Source organism: Nematolebias whitei, chromosome 1 (genome assembly GCF_014905685.2).
Source record: "Nematolebias whitei isolate Nwh7 chromosome 1, NemWhi1, whole genome shotgun sequence".
In the NCBI taxonomy this organism is placed as follows: Eukaryota; Metazoa; Chordata; class Actinopteri; order Cyprinodontiformes; family Rivulidae; genus Nematolebias; species Nematolebias whitei.
The window spans coordinates 23696672-23712241 of NC_056498.1; the positions used below are offsets into that span (position 1 = coordinate 23696672).

The 15570-nt window shown below is 40.4% G+C and overlaps 2 protein-coding genes across 3 annotated transcripts in view; both read left to right on the plus strand.

Annotated features, from left to right (window-relative positions):
- Nucleotides 1–3727, plus strand: part of dhx15 (DEAH (Asp-Glu-Ala-His) box helicase 15) — a 67926-nt gene extending 64199 nt beyond the window's left edge. The window contains exons 13-14 of the mRNA XM_037675898.1: nucleotides 1914–2083; nucleotides 3600–3727. Coding sequence (XP_037531826.1) covers nucleotides 1914–2083; nucleotides 3600–3717 — 288 coding nt within the window. The 3' untranslated portion in view covers nucleotides 3718–3727. The remainder of the gene's footprint in view (nucleotides 1–1913; nucleotides 2084–3599) is intronic.
- A 10688-nt stretch (nucleotides 3728–14415) lies between these two features.
- The window catches only part of ppargc1a (peroxisome proliferator-activated receptor gamma, coactivator 1 alpha), a 599527-nt gene continuing 598372 nt past the window's right edge, over nucleotides 14416–15570 (plus strand). For both annotated transcript variants that reach the window (XM_037675931.1, XM_037675939.1), the window contains exon 1: nucleotides 14416–14613. In XM_037675931.1, coding sequence (XP_037531859.1) covers nucleotides 14533–14613 — 81 coding nt within the window. In that variant the 5' untranslated portion in view covers nucleotides 14416–14532. The remainder of the gene's footprint in view (nucleotides 14614–15570) is intronic.

Below are 15570 nucleotides of genomic sequence, written 5' to 3' on the forward strand. Positions count from 1 at the left end.
CTAATATTACTACTTCACTACTACTACTACTACCACTACTCTAGTGCCACTACTACTACTACTTTTACTACTCCATTACGACTAATATTACTACTACTGCTACTACTATTACCCCTGTTACTACTTCTACTACTATTACTGTAGTACTACTAATATCAATACTTCATTACTACTTCTAGTAGTGGTACTTTTACTCCTATATTTACTACTCCATTACTACTAATATTAATACTACTATTACTATTACCATTGTTACTACTACTACTATTACTATTACCATTGTTACTACTACTATTACTATTACCATTGTTACTACTACTACTATTACTCAACATTGTTACTACTAATATTACTACTATTACTATTACTACTACTGCTGCTACTATTATTACTGTGAGTACTACCACTACTACCACTCCTGATGCTGCTACTACAAATTAAAATATCAGCACATCAAAACTCACTCCAACAGGAAACATAAACAAATTGTTAAGGAGTACATATGTATACTGATTATATAGTGTTTCATGCATTTTGATGGGTATTGGCTTAAATTAATTTTGTTCTTGATAACACTTCATAAAATATCAGGCATTTTGAGAGCCGTAACTTGCACTTGCAAATGGTTTTAGAATACTACGTCAAAAAAAGACGAACACTTTCACATGAAATTGTTGGTGGATTCTAAAATAGCATTCAAGAGAACTGCTAATACGTTTTAAGTTAATATGTAAACAATCCTTCTTTGTCTTGGCCACACTTGACTTTGCCATTAGCCCATTAAACTAGTCACTCAAAGAGCTGTCTACAACAGGTAAGATATCTGTTTATAACTTTTTCACAGAACCTCATTTCATAACATGTAAATTATCACTTTAATCCCAGCATATATAATTTAATGCTTAAATGGTAAATAGACTGTACTTATATAGCTCCTTTCTATCTAATCAAGACACTCAAAGCTCTTTACACCACAATCTGTGCCCTCATTTACCCATTCATACAGCACTCTACTAGACCTATACAAAGACTAATCAGAGCTTTATCTCATTCATACACTGATGGGACACACATCAGAGGCAATGAGGGGTTCAGTGTCTTGCCCAGGGACACTTCAGCATGTGACTGCTGGTGGATTCGAACCCCCAACTCTTGCATTGAAGGACAACTGCTCTAACCACTCAGCCACAGCCGCTTAAAGCAACTTTTTATCCTCTCAGTGTCAACCATGTTTTTAGTTGTCGGGTCACTTTTTATTCTTTAGCTAATTCAGTCACTATTAATCTGAGATCAGCTGTATTTGCAGAACTGTTTTCTACTAGCTGAAAATGGATTTGAGGATTGCGTTTAAAACACACACATACACACACACACACACACACACACACTCAAACAGTGGCGTTTTGTTTTAAACACAGCGAGAAATCAGATTAATTTGTCTCTCGCTCAGGGAAACAAATGGTAGTTTTGTAAAAAGCCTTTTTCGGGGCCACCTGAAACAAGCAACCTGACAAGTTGAATTATGGTGTTAATATTGAAATATTTGTCAACATTAACCTTTATCTCGGAGACAAATTTGCAGCTTGTGTTCGAGCGTTCACAGTGTTAGGTATCACGTCTTTGTTTGGAAAGTCCTTTATTGAGACTGATTGCCTTGTTTAATCACGGCCGCTGCCACAACTCACTGAGTGTGGGCAGATTAAATGGAAGAAAATCACTCACTGGCTACTTAGAAATTTGTCTGGAGTACAACTTTTTTTTTTGTTGTTGTTGTTGAATTTCTTAGATTTTTGTATAAAAAAATTAACAACTGTAATCAAGCACCGATGGAGTGTAATGTTGTTCTTGTGTATTCTTCACTGTGTTTTGTCCCTGACCTCCTCTTTTATTCATTTATTTTCTTTTGCAAACAGGTAGCTCACCTGGAGCGCACAGGGCATTACCTGACAGTGAAGGACAACCAAGTGGTCCAGCTGCACCCCTCCACTGTGCTGGACCACAAACCTGAGTGGGTGCTCTACAACGAGTTTGTGCTCACCACCAAGAACTACATCAGAACGTGCACCGACGTCAAACCGGAGTGGTACGTTTGAAAGATGAGCAACTGATGAATGTATAACTAAAGTCAGAGCAGATAACTTTTATTTAAATAAAGATTTAAAGGTACCATAAAGATTTAAAGGTACTCCTATGGATTTTTTAAAGGTTGTTTAAGTTAACTTTTTTCTACAAATTTGAGAATCTAAAGCCATATACATACCGCTATTTCCAGACTATTGAACACACGCATAAGCCACACCCACTAAATAAAATAAAAAAAAGTAAATATATAGTCCACACTTGTCTATAAGCCGCATGTGTCCTAGTTGTAACGAGTTATTTACACAGAAGCTTTTGGAAACTTTTAATTAAATGCTGTAGCGTGGCAGCATACAGTTACTGACAGTGATGTGCAGCTCTTGTTGTAGATCAATAATCAACCACCAGATGGCGTCTTATAGACTTTATTTTACTGTTCACAGACAGAGTGAACCCTACAGGTCTTCATGACTCATGGTTACTGTACTGAATGGCCTAACTCAAACTAACACATAATGAACAAATGTTAGGCTAACAAGAACAGACACACAACGGCAAGCCGGCCGTAGTTGGCTTGTAGCTTCGCTACTTAGCCCTTGAAGAAAAGACTTTAACGTCGCTTGCGCACAGTTTTCAACAAAAAAAAAAACGATTAAATCTGACAACTTTGATTTTACTTCAGACACAGCATTACTGCGGTTAGCCGGTAGAAGACAGATCTATATCGTAGGCTAAATTTCTATCGTTTCTACCGTATACCGTATATATCGCGCATTCCTAATATATATATATATATATATATATATATATATATATATATATATACTGAAATAAACTAGTACTTACTACTTATACTACTATTCCTACTTCGCAGTTTTTCACTTATCGCGGTTCTTCAGGGAACGGATCCCCTGCGATAAACGAGGGACTACTGTAATGGTCAGGGGATTCAAACCGGCCACCTTCTGATCACAGGCTCGCCTTTTCTAACCTCTTTGCCTGCGCTCCTGAAACAGGTTTGAGACACCTGCAACAACTCTGTGACTATTTGGAGAGAAAAGTAGATGACTTGGGCTAGTGCAAAACCCTCCTTTGAACGTTTTGAGACAAATTAAGAGATTCTGTCATGAAAGCAGTTTGCTGAGTCGTCATCTGGTGAGATCCAGCTTTAGTTACGATGCGTTTACCGATGGGGAAAAATATCTGATGTTTGAGCGTTTGATCGTCTGGTCGTCGTTCAGGCTGAAAAATCAGCCGATATAGGTCACCAACCAATCAACTGGTGCATCCGTAATACCTTCCAGAACTTAAAGACGGCCGCCACATCAGCGAAGGTGCAATCAGCAGCTCCTCCAGCCTCATTCCTCCTTCCCCCCCCCTCGGTGACCTCGTACAATTACGTACCAAATTTGTCGTGCTTGCTCCGGTAGTCACCCCGTGAATATGGAAGAGCGGATTTCTCCCACAAGTAAACACCGTAGACAATTTTGTGACTGTTTACTCGCTATTTTCTTTCCTAGGCTGGCGAAAATTGCCCCGCAGTACTACGAGATGAGCAACTTCCCCCAGTGCGAGGCCAAGAGACAGTTGGAGCGTATTATTGCAAAACTCTCGTCCAAGGAATACACGCAGTACTGACACGGTCTGCGTGGGCTGCAGCTGCTTCCTTGGCATCTCTACAAAGTTAAATCTCAACTTTTGATTTTGGTCTCGGATGCATTTTATTTTACAATTGATGTTTTTTTTGTTTAATTGTGTTTTTACTCTAAAACATACAACCAGAAGTTACTGGTTTTCATTGTTTTAGTGACGCCTCATAGGGTTAAACACTTGCTGTACTCCAGATGGAGTCAAACAACGTTCATCTCCGGAGAGTTGCTTTGGTTTGAATGGAATTTGTACAGGATTTTGATGTCGACTAATGTAATAGATGCTAAGATTGTCACATTTCCTGTCAGCTGTTCAAACAAATAAAAGATGACTTTGTAAGAACTGTCCTCTGTCAACATCAAAGCATTTTCTGCGCTCAAACTAAACCCTCCTCACACGCAGAAGCATTCCGACCTGCAGCTCGTTTTCCGCAACTCTTTGGGGAGGTTGAATCTCCTCACTGGGATGGTGATGGGCTGAGAAACAGTTGGGGTTTGGCGGCAATGGGGAGGATGTTAATTACAAATGTTTCAGTGTGGAAGCCCCGCTGTGCTGCTTGGTGGCCGTGAGTTTCTCAAGTCCTCCAGTGGGGATAAAGTGACAAGCAGAATCTGAATGTTTGCTCCGTTACATCACAGTGAAACCGCTGCTGTTCGACCAAACTAGTATGAATTATTAAGGAGCCAGTAAAACAAAAAAAGTGATCTACGTAAACCCAAGGGAGTTCTTCTTCTTATTCTGTGCTCCGGCAGCTTAAAGGAGCTGATCTCTTACACCTTGGGGTCCTGCCGAGTCTTTTCCCAAACTCTGTACCTTAAGTTTGACAGAAAACGTTCAAACCTTTGGAAATATGTTAGAAGTACGTCAGTTTACATGACCATAATCCTAGCTGTTTTTAGTTAGTTGAAGCAGTTTCGGAATTGATTACAACTAAGGGTGCACCTATTTCCTTAATTTTGGGAGATCGGCTGATACTTGCATGACAAACCAATTTAACAATTTATTTTTTTTGTAGTTTTAACAATTGTCTAAACGTTTATATTTCAGAGCACTACCTCATGGCCAGTTACAAGAAGTCTGTATTGTTTCTAGGATATTGTTCAAGGGTATGTTGTTCAATAAAACAAGATTGGAAAATTGAAGGTGCATTGTGACCTTATAACACCCGACAGTGTCGCTTATAAAACGAAATCGATATCGGCCAAAATCGTAATCGGCAGGAAACACTTTTTGTGGACTGCCATGCAAATGCGTGGCGACCGGCTCGGCCCCGTGATGTGTGCTAATACTTTTATTGACATTTCGAGTTACCATGGCAAAGTAATTTGCAAACAAAGACGCAATATTTCACCAACTCCAGGAACTAGTTGGTGACTGCCCACTTATTATTCTACACCTGAAAAGCGTACCATTTTCAACTTTAATGCGGCCCGAACCGCAAAGTGGACCCCCACAAAAGTTATATCCAAATGACCGGCCTGGCACCGAGATGTGTGCTATTACTTTTATTGGCAATTGGCGTTACCATGGCAACATATTTTGCTAACGAAAATGACAAATTTCCCATAGGAAATGAATAGGAGAAAACTTTTCAAAGAAACTGATTAATGTTGGGAGCCATTTTGGTTCAACATGCATGGAAGGCACCTATTATCACCTATTCTTATAATTAATTAGTAAACAAAATAATTAACATAAATTACTAATGATTCATTTTAATAATTACAAATGATAACATGAATAATTACTAATATTAATAATTCATATCTAATATTAATATTGTTATCAAATATATTAATATTTTACAATAATAAATTGACAATATATTAATATTATTAATGATTAATATTAATAATTAATAATAATTTATTAATAAATAGGCAGTCCCCATCAAAGTTTCTCCAGGAACTTTCTAGTTAGAAATTGTTGATCGGCCAGAAAACTGCAATCGGTGCACCCCTAGTTACAACAAGTTACTGACAGATGACACGGTGCACATCGTAACATGTTCCCCTTTGCTTCGTGAATTTTAAAGGAACGTCCACGTTACTGAACTCTGTACGATGGCAGAAATGAACAAGTAAGCATTTGCAGAGTCTGTAATGTCTGGATGGAGGCAGGAGGAGATATCAGACCTGCTAAGGGACTTTTAAATTAAAGCCTGCAGATTCTGTAATGTGCTACGTCAGGAAATAAACATGTGCGCCTCAATATTTTCGGACTGTTGGGAGGCGGGTTGTTAAGTGCTCGGGAACACATGCAGAACCTACAAGCCGGTGCTGGACCAGACCAGTTTTCCTCCAAACGTTAAGCCAATAGAAAAGCCATTAGGCTGAGCTAAACTGGAAATTATCTGGGATTGATCCTGAGGTAAGAACAATTTTTCATACTCAATACTTCCGATTGATTCCTGCTGCCATAATTACAAATGAAAATCATTATGTTTCTAAGTTTTTTTTTTTGTCTTATTTCCTGCCTGTAGACCTTACTGTATGTGCTGAAGCTTGAGCATCCTTGTTTGTGCCAAATAAAACTTAAAATTTGACATGATGTCAACATGGTTTGGATTTTGTTTCTTCAAAGCAACAGTACACAGAAAACATTTCAACCAGAACTCTCTTTATATTTATATATATAAGTATTTCTATGTGACAGAGAACCTGAGATGCATTTCGTAGTTGATCATTTACAGAATGTTACGTTTTCAGCCATAGGAACCACCATATTGCTCCTAAAATACTGTTGTACATCGGTCAAACTGTTGGGTATTTAAAAAACAGGCTGCACTGATTTTCTAATTCCATAAATGCATATTTTATTTACAGTGAGTGAACACAAATGTTTAAACTAAGAAACTAATTTATTTGAAAAAATAAGGTCATATGGGATTTTATCCTAGCAACATATAAATATATAAAATATGAGGGAGCACCAAGTTTCCTGCAGTGAAGCCCCCTTCTTCATTTAACAACAGTCTGTAAATGTCTACAAACTGGGGAGAGCAGCTTGTGGAGGCGATTGTTGTCCCATTCTGGTCTGGTGAAGGATTCTAGCTGTTTTAAAGTCATGGCTATTCTCTGCCAGACTTCTTTTTGTTTCATAATAAATCAAATGTTTTTGATCGGTGAGAGGTCTGGACTGCAGGCAGGTTAATTCAGCTCCCGGACTCTTCAACTTCCGAGCCATGCTGTCTTAATCGATGCAGTTTTAATGAGTCTTGCTAAAATACGCAAGGCCTTTTCCAATAAAGAACACCTTGTTTGGAAGTACATTGTTCTAAACCTTGTATATCAAAATGTTTTCTGCATTGATGATGCCTTTTCAGATGTGTAAGTTTCTCATGCCATGGTCACTAATGCACCCCTATACCATCAGAGAGGTAGACTTTTAAACAGTGCGCTGATATCAGGCTGTGTAGTCCCTCTCTTTACTACAGCGAACATGGTATTTGAGTTTTCTAAAATAAATTTTAAATTTCACTTTGTTTAACCACAAACGGTTGAAAGCTGTTCACATATGGCTTTTTTTTTTGTAAGGTAGAGCTATAACCAGCGTGCATAAATGACATATTGAACTGTGTATACAGATATTTGTGGAAGATTTCCTGAGCCCGTGCAGTGATGTTCAGGACAGAATCAGACCTGTTTTTAAAGCAGTGCCCCCAGAGGACCCAAAGATCTCAGGTTTCCAGTATTGACTTTCAGTCTTGTCCTAAGAGCACAGACATCTCTCACTATTATAAATAAACAAACACTATCTCGGCTCCAATCGAGCCTGTTTTTCAATAAAATATTTAGATTTTAGATTTAATGGACATTGCAAGAAAAAGATCATCCCTACAACCAAAACAATCACACACTGCTAGTGTGTGTAAGTATCAAAACGTAAAAATGCAAATTTAATTGCCCAACAATGTTCAGTCAGGTCATGTGGATGAGTTTTTTTTTTTTTTTTTTTTGCTGAGACGTTTTGTCCTTCATCCAAAGGACTTCATCAGTCTGGGAATGTGCTGTTTGTGGGACTCAATTTGTTTGTGGCTCCTCTGACTGAAGAAGTCCTTTGGATGAAGGACGAAACGTCTCGGCAAAAAAAGAAACCATCCAGATGACCTGACTGAACATTGTTGGATTTTTACCTGGATTACTGAGCATGAACTATGATGTTTTGAACCACTTTGGCATGGCTGCCTCAGAGGAGTCGACGGGGGAGAGGGCGGTCCCCAGAAACCATCTTATGACCAGCAAACTGTTTTTTCCCACTGCGGGAGTGTGCTGCTTGTGGGATTCTGTTTGTGGCTCCTCAGGCTAATGAAGTCCTTTGGATGAAGGACGAAACATCTCGGCAAAAAGATGAAACCGTCCAGATGACCTGACTGAACGTTGTTGGATTTGTATCAGGATTATTGAACATGAACTTTGATGCTTTGAACAAATTTAATTCTTTCGTTTTGTGAAGTTGTCTGTTCTGTGTCAGCACAGCGCTGCTTTATTACTAGAATTTATAGCTTTTTTGTTGTTGTTGTTGAATGAGTCAGAGGTCGAAGTCTCGTAACAAACAGCAGCAAACTTTTCTCTGAACAGGGTCAGGTTGCAAGAAAAATGAGAGAAAAAGACCCAAAGAAAAGAGGAATAACTTGAAACTGCTTTATGCTACTGTATGAAAAGCTGAACAAGATATTTGAAGCAAAGTTTGACGTGCTGATTGCTCTGGATCTTTGACCCCTGCATCTGTTACCCATCCACACTTCCATTCCTGGCTGTACATAGGTGACACTTTACATGGCTTCTTGACAGTAACTCACCCAAAAGCAGCAAACACAAACAAAAAGCCGGCAGGTAGTGCTCAGCGTCACTCCAAACAGTGTGAATCACCACCCATCTACTGCTCAATCTCCGGCACCACCCACGGAGTCGTGGATGGCGCCTCATCATCATTTGCGACTGTGGGGTAGAAAAGTTTATTGCACAACAACCTCAGCGTTTCTGGAAATCCACCCACCCGGTCCTCTCCTCATCCCACGCTGATCCTCTTCCCGCCCCCCCCTCCACCCCCACCCAAACAGCACAGAGACAGGTGTCTTATCTCCATCGCGCAGCACAAGCACAGCCAATCTTCCAGGAAAGATGGGGACTGGAATGTGACAAATCCATCTGTCCTGGTTTGAATTTGTATGCTAATTTGAAGTAATAGCCCCTTTGGTGACAGTGCAAGGGAACAATTCAATCACGCCATCTATGACAGTTGCGTCCTGGCCTTCCCTGTGATATGGGAGTAAACGCACGTACCACTGGGTTAGGCTTGATAGATTGCTTATGTAGGTGAGATGTGGCATGTAGACTGCATGTTTAAAACGGGGTGCCTGTTTGAAATGAATCACGCAAACACTGAAGACACTTGTGCAGGAATGTGCCACTACTGGTAAGTAGCAAGAGAAGGGGTGTACAATATTTGATTTGGACCTATTTCCCCAACAGCTCCTCTGGTTTAGTCCTAAACTCTTACACAGGTTTGCCAATGCACTATATCATAAGATGTGTCTGAATGGTAAAAGTATTCCCACATGAAAGGTCACGCTAGCACAATGATTACGCTGTTGCCCTGAATTATCTCCGGCTGTTTCTTTGAGTCAAAAATCTTTAGAGTGTCGCCGGTTCGGTAGAAGAAAAGAGGGGGCAAAGACGATCCAGGTAAAAGCAAAAGGAGTCAACGCAGCTGTTCTTTGCAAACGTATGGAGCTCCGTAATCTTTAAATTAATCTACAGCAACAGGAAGATTATGTTTGATGGCGACGGATAAGGCGAAGGAACAAACCACGCTTCGTTTTGCTTGAATCTTTCACACACACCCCCCCCCCCCCCCCCACGAATCCCCTGTTTTCTTTAAAGCTGCTAAGTTTCTTTGTCACAATCCATCCCCTCATAATACATGTCGTTATATTATGACACATAAGAATCACCGCAGCTGTCATCTAAAGATCCAAATCTGGCTAAACCTTTTATTTTGTGGCTTTCAAGTGTGCAGAAATGTTATGTGTTTTATCACAATTTACGCAGATGACACCTTATTTAGAAAAGAAATGATGAAATGTGATCGGTCACAATGAGAAACATTCCTGGTCTGTTTTTTTTATATATTTTTTTATTGTAACACACTATTTTGAGGAATTCTCTGCAGGAAAAGCAAAGATACAGCCTGGTGCCGACTGACCGCACTTCAAAAGGGTGCAGATCTTCCACGGCAAACACTTTTGATCAAACAAGAAGGGCAGCGGAGAGGACTGATGCGCAGAGAAGGCTCTTCTAACTGCACGGCTCTGATATCAAGATAAATAGTGTGGTAACAGACAGCTTTCCAAATGAGGTCTGTTAGCAGCACTTGTGTTGGACAGTTTGTAGAAAATGAAGGATCTCTGTGCTCAGCACTGCTGCATGGAGATAAATAATTCTAACGAGGGCTGGTTTTATTCTTACTGGAGAATTTATCCTGTTTGTACCACACTTTATTTAGATTTGAAGCCCACTGTATGCTAAAAATGTATCCTGATTTTCTTTTAATGACGTTATCTGATGAACTGGTGGAGGCTATCGCTCCTAATGCCTTAACGGTCTTGTTTGGGGTGCGGTCTACTTCACTTACTTCTCCAGCTGGATTAAAAAGTTCTTTGTAAAAACAGGCTGAACCGTTTGAAATAACGGAATCCTTTTATAGATCACCCCCTCAAAACATCTCAAAAACCAACCATCCATCAATCAACCGACCATCCCCAAAACAATTGCCAATGCCGATTTTAAGGAAATCAAGAAAACTCTTGGGGAAATTCTGAAGCCGTTTTGTTTCTTTTTTGGCACATAACAAAATTTTAATATTTATAAACCTCTCTATGTTCTAGATGTTTGTGGGGGTGGTGGTGCACAGGTTAGAGAAGGCGAGCTTATCATCGGAAGGTCACAGGTTTGATCCCCCGGACTGAGAACATCAAAATCTGGGTGGGAAAGGTGAAGCACCCACACCTGCCTCCACTCTCATTTGCACCACTCTGGGCCCTTGAGCAAGGCCCTTAACCCCCACCATCTGCTCCCTCGGGCGCCCTAGATAGCAGCTCTCTGCTCCACACAGAGGGCTGTGGTAGCTCGGTGGTGTGTGGTTTGGTCAAGAAGAGCATCCGGCAAAAAAACAATCGCCAAGTCTTCGTGCAAGTTAGTTGGCTGTGGCGACACCTGAGGAATGGAGCAGCCGAAAGAAGAAGAAGAAAACTTTGTTATTGATGTTGAAAAGATGTAACTAGAAAAACTGAATAAATGCGGAGTTCTATATCACTTTTATGATGACAAAACTTGAATTAAATGGAACTGTTAAGGTTAAAACAAACAAAAAAGAAGACAAAATTAGCTAAAATCTGCAACTGAAAACTAAAATCAGCTAAACCTACATTAACTAAAGATAAATTTAGCAAAAGCGATAGTTAAAAGTTCAAATGAGCAAACAGTGGCTTTAAACTAAAATTTGTAAAACTGTAGCTAAAAAAGCTAGAAACACCAAAACAGACGCTTAAAGCTAATTGTAGCAAAACGGTAGCTAAAAGCTCAAAATAGCATAGCTATATAAAAGGAGCATAAAAAGACACAAACGTAACGCGTACTGGCAAAATGAATCATAATAAGAAACTTTGCAATATTTAGCAAAATTTTTTTCTGAGTTCTCTATCTCACACATTTCAAAATGATAGTTTGTTAAAGTTGGGTGATTTACCACATAGCTAGCAAAAAGCTAGTTTGCTTTACAAGAGTGCCTTTAAAAAAACAGTTTTATTAGTCTAGAATGATATAATTGGGAATCCCAGTCCTACAGTTTAAAAGGGAAGTCCCTAAGGTTTACAATTACAACAAATAAACTCTTTAACTGATATGACTTTGTGCTGCTGATTATCCATGCTGCTGATCTCATGTTGCTGATTATCTCATGCTGCTGTATTCATTCATACCCATCTACTCACTACAGACTCGTGTGCGGGCTGTTGTTTAATATACACCGTATTATTTTACATTATTAGTGTTAAGTGTATATCATAGATCTTTTAGCTCATCATTTAACATTTGTTTAGTGAATATTTTAGTGTATATCTTAGATCCTTGCATGCTGTTTCTTTTTATACATTATATTTTTGCTATTTTTGGGTGTAACTGGGACCTTGAGTATATAATTTCGTTCCACCTCATGTACCACATGTGATGTGAATGACAATAAAGATACTTGAACTTTGAATGTGAACTTGAAATACATATACGATGGGATTTCCTGGTGCAGATAGCAGCAAAAAAGTTTCAATTTCAATTGAAATTACATGGGTTATAAGACAAAACTTTGATTCAAAGGTAGATTAGGAAGATTATATGCTACTTTAGTTACTGGACATGCTAAATGGTGCCTTTACAAGCTTATTTTAAGGCAAATCCCAATTACTAACAAAAATCAATATTTGTTCTTCTTTTGCACTGCAGCCTGCGCTCACTCTGACTCATTTTGTCTGCAAGGGTCACAAACAATGAACTTATAGGTGTTTGTTTACAGGCACTATTTTTAATGTACTCCTAGAGAATAGTGATTTTAACAAGCATGGCAACTATGCTTCCAAGAATATTGAAATAATATATGAAAGAATATTCATGTAAAGCTTTCAGTAACTTATAAAAGGCAGCAAGTGCTTCATGTTCTTATGTGGAAAAATACATTTTAGCTTTGCAGACGATGTGATGTTGTGTATGATAGATGCAAAATGCCCTCCTGTGCTCTTACCGCTCCATCAAACCCATCTAAGAGGAAAAGATGAACAAACCCCTCCACATTTTCCTTCAGCATTCTATTTTTATTCCTTTTTAAGAAAGGTTTGTGTCACATGTGGGGTACAAGTCTTAATTTAAGATTTATCTGTGGCATTAAAATAAGGCTTACTGTCACTTCTTTATTCCACGAAAAGAAAGATTAATTTCATTGCTAGATAATCTGATTTGGGAGGAGATTATTTAGCCTCTGCATGGCTCTGATGTCTGTCAATGACAGCTTTGTCCATGTTTTAGATCCTTTAGGACACTATAGGACAAGAATGTCCCCCGTGTTTGTTTTCTTTGTCTGCTGTGTTAGCATAATATCTCATAAACCACCAGATGGATTTTATTGAAACTCTCACAAAGTAATCACTGTAAGTACGTCTTCACCTGTTCAGCCTTTGGAGTCAGTGGCATTCAAGATGGTCGCCACAGCTAAGCAACTAGAAAACACAAGACTGACTTTAACTTGACCATTGGTACAGCTATTGCGATTAAGTTTGATGTGGTAGTAGCCGAGAGTCATTCACAACACTTACTCAGAGCACTACTTAAAGTGTGACATATGTGCTTAAAACTTTAGCCTTCACTGTAGGAGTCAACCCTGTTTGTCTGTTAGCAAAATATATCATGAACTGGCCAGATTTGAACGAAACTCAGGAAATAATCATTGGGAGTGTAGCTACAACTGATTGACTTTTGGAGTCACCTCAATTCAAAACAACTGGATTCAAGGTTCTTTGTCATTCTCATCACACGTGGTACATGTGGTGGAACGAAATTGTGCACGGGTCCCAGTTACATCCAACAAAATTATAAACTGTAAAAGAAAAACAGTACCCAAGATATGAACTAAGAAAAACATCTGCTACAGCTCGGTGAACTTTGTAAACATAAAAGTGGCTCTAATTCAGCCATTTGCTAAGCTTTGGTGTGGTAGTAGCTGAGAGTCATTTGCGACACACAGTCTGAGCTTGCGCTTTCTAAGCTTCAACCAAAACAACTCCAGCTCCACCTTTTCGCAACACAAGCTGAGTTGAGTCCAGAAACCAAGAATATCAAGAATCCATGCTGCTGATTATCCATGCTGCTGATTTCTTGCCTTTAAGCTGCTGTATTCATACCCATCTGCTCACAACAGACTCATGTCATAGGGGAGAGGTGGTGCAGAGGCTAGAGAAGATGGGCCTGTGATTGGAAAGTTGCAGGTTCAACTCCCGGTACCGTCAACATCAAAATGTGGGTGGAAAAGATGAAACACTTACAACTGTCTACACCCTCATTCGCCCCACTCTGGGCCCCTGAGCAAGGCCCTTAACCCTCCACCATCTGCTCCCAGAAACAGGTTTCTCTTGAAAATGTGTTGTCATGACTCAATGAGACTACCTGTATAAATAAAGGGTAAATGGAAACAAACAAAAAAAAAGTTCAGGCTGCTGTTTAATACACCATATTATTTTACATTATTAGTGTATAATCTATATCTTAGATCCTTGTATACTGATTTTTTTATACTTTATATTCCTTTTCTTTCTCCCTATTTTTGGGCAACTGGGACCTTGAGTACACAATTTGGTTCCACCTCATGTACCACATGTGATGCGAACGACAATAAAGAACCTGGAACCTTGAAACTGTGGCACGAGAAGCGGCGGGCGATAAGCATTCCTTCACTGAGACGCCAGGCCTTTAATTCACCTTGTCGTCGGGGCGCTGTTTGAACCTCACCTTGAAGGCGTCATTTCATTTTGGGGTCGCACCGCACCTGAACGCATCTCGCCTCTGTTTGGAGGCGGTCACGTGACCAGGGAAGCTGCACGAGCGCCGCTCGCCGCCGCCGCTCGCTGTAACGGCTTCCAGAGACGGAGCAAGAGGGACAGAGGCGGGCTGGGAGAGACATACTCGTCGAGGGAAGACTCAGAGACAAAAATAAAGACAGAAAAACAAGAGTCGAAGTCCTCCTTGTCCTCCTCCAGCAGACATGGACGGCTATGGCAGGAGCGAAGAGGAGCTGTTCTCCTCCTGCCTCCTGAACCTCACCTGGGAGACTTGCTACGAGCAGGTAGGACGCGACTCCCCCTCTCTTGTCCCATTTTTATCGCCTCACATCAGCCAAAGCACCGTGTCTTACCAGCAACACGAGCCCAAAAGCTGAGGGGACAAGTTTGGAGTGAGATGAAAGAGCAGGTGCAACTCACGGAAGTTTGTTTTTGTTGATGAAATGCGCGTTTTGTTTTAAATCCGTGGAGAAGTGGGCGCAGCTGGGCTAATGAGCCCTGAAACATCTCCCATCAACAGCCTGTTAGTCCTGTGGAGAGGCTGAGAGGGTCAGACCAGTGTGCACTGACTGATGCTTTTTACAAGGACATCAATACACCACTCAGTCCTGAGACAGTCAGGGCTGTGCAAAAGTCTCCGGTCACCCTCATTTTATGAGTTTATTTCTTCTTCCGGTTAGCCAGACTTTCTCAAAGTGGCCTTGATCAATAGTTCACCAGGCTTTCCTGAAGTGAGGTTTATGTTTCAGCTGAAAGAGCTTTAAATGAATTTTGAAATGAGACCCAGGTCGTGGCTGTGGGATAAGAAAGTCAGAGAGTCGCCTCCATCTTCTACCGCTTTTCTGTACTCGGGTCGAAGAGGAGGCAACAGGTCCAGGAGAGAAACCTGCACATCCCCCAGCCCAGCGGTGCTCCTAGGGTCACCCCAAGTCATCCCCAGGACAGAGAAGATACACATTTCAGTTCTGGGTCTGTCCCAGGACATCTTTTCAGTGCCTGGAAAACCTCCAAACGGAGGTGTGTTGGAGTCCTTCTAATCAGATGCCCAAACCACATCAACTGACTCCTTTCAATGTGAAGGATCAATGGCTCCACTCCGAGCTCCTCACCCCGTCTCTAAGGCTGAGCCCCGTCCCCCTACGAAGGAAGGGCTGCTTGTGTCGAAGAGCTTGTTCTTTCAGTGATGATCCAAATATCTTACCCATAGGTCTAGAGCTTCCCCATCTTACCCATAGGTCTAG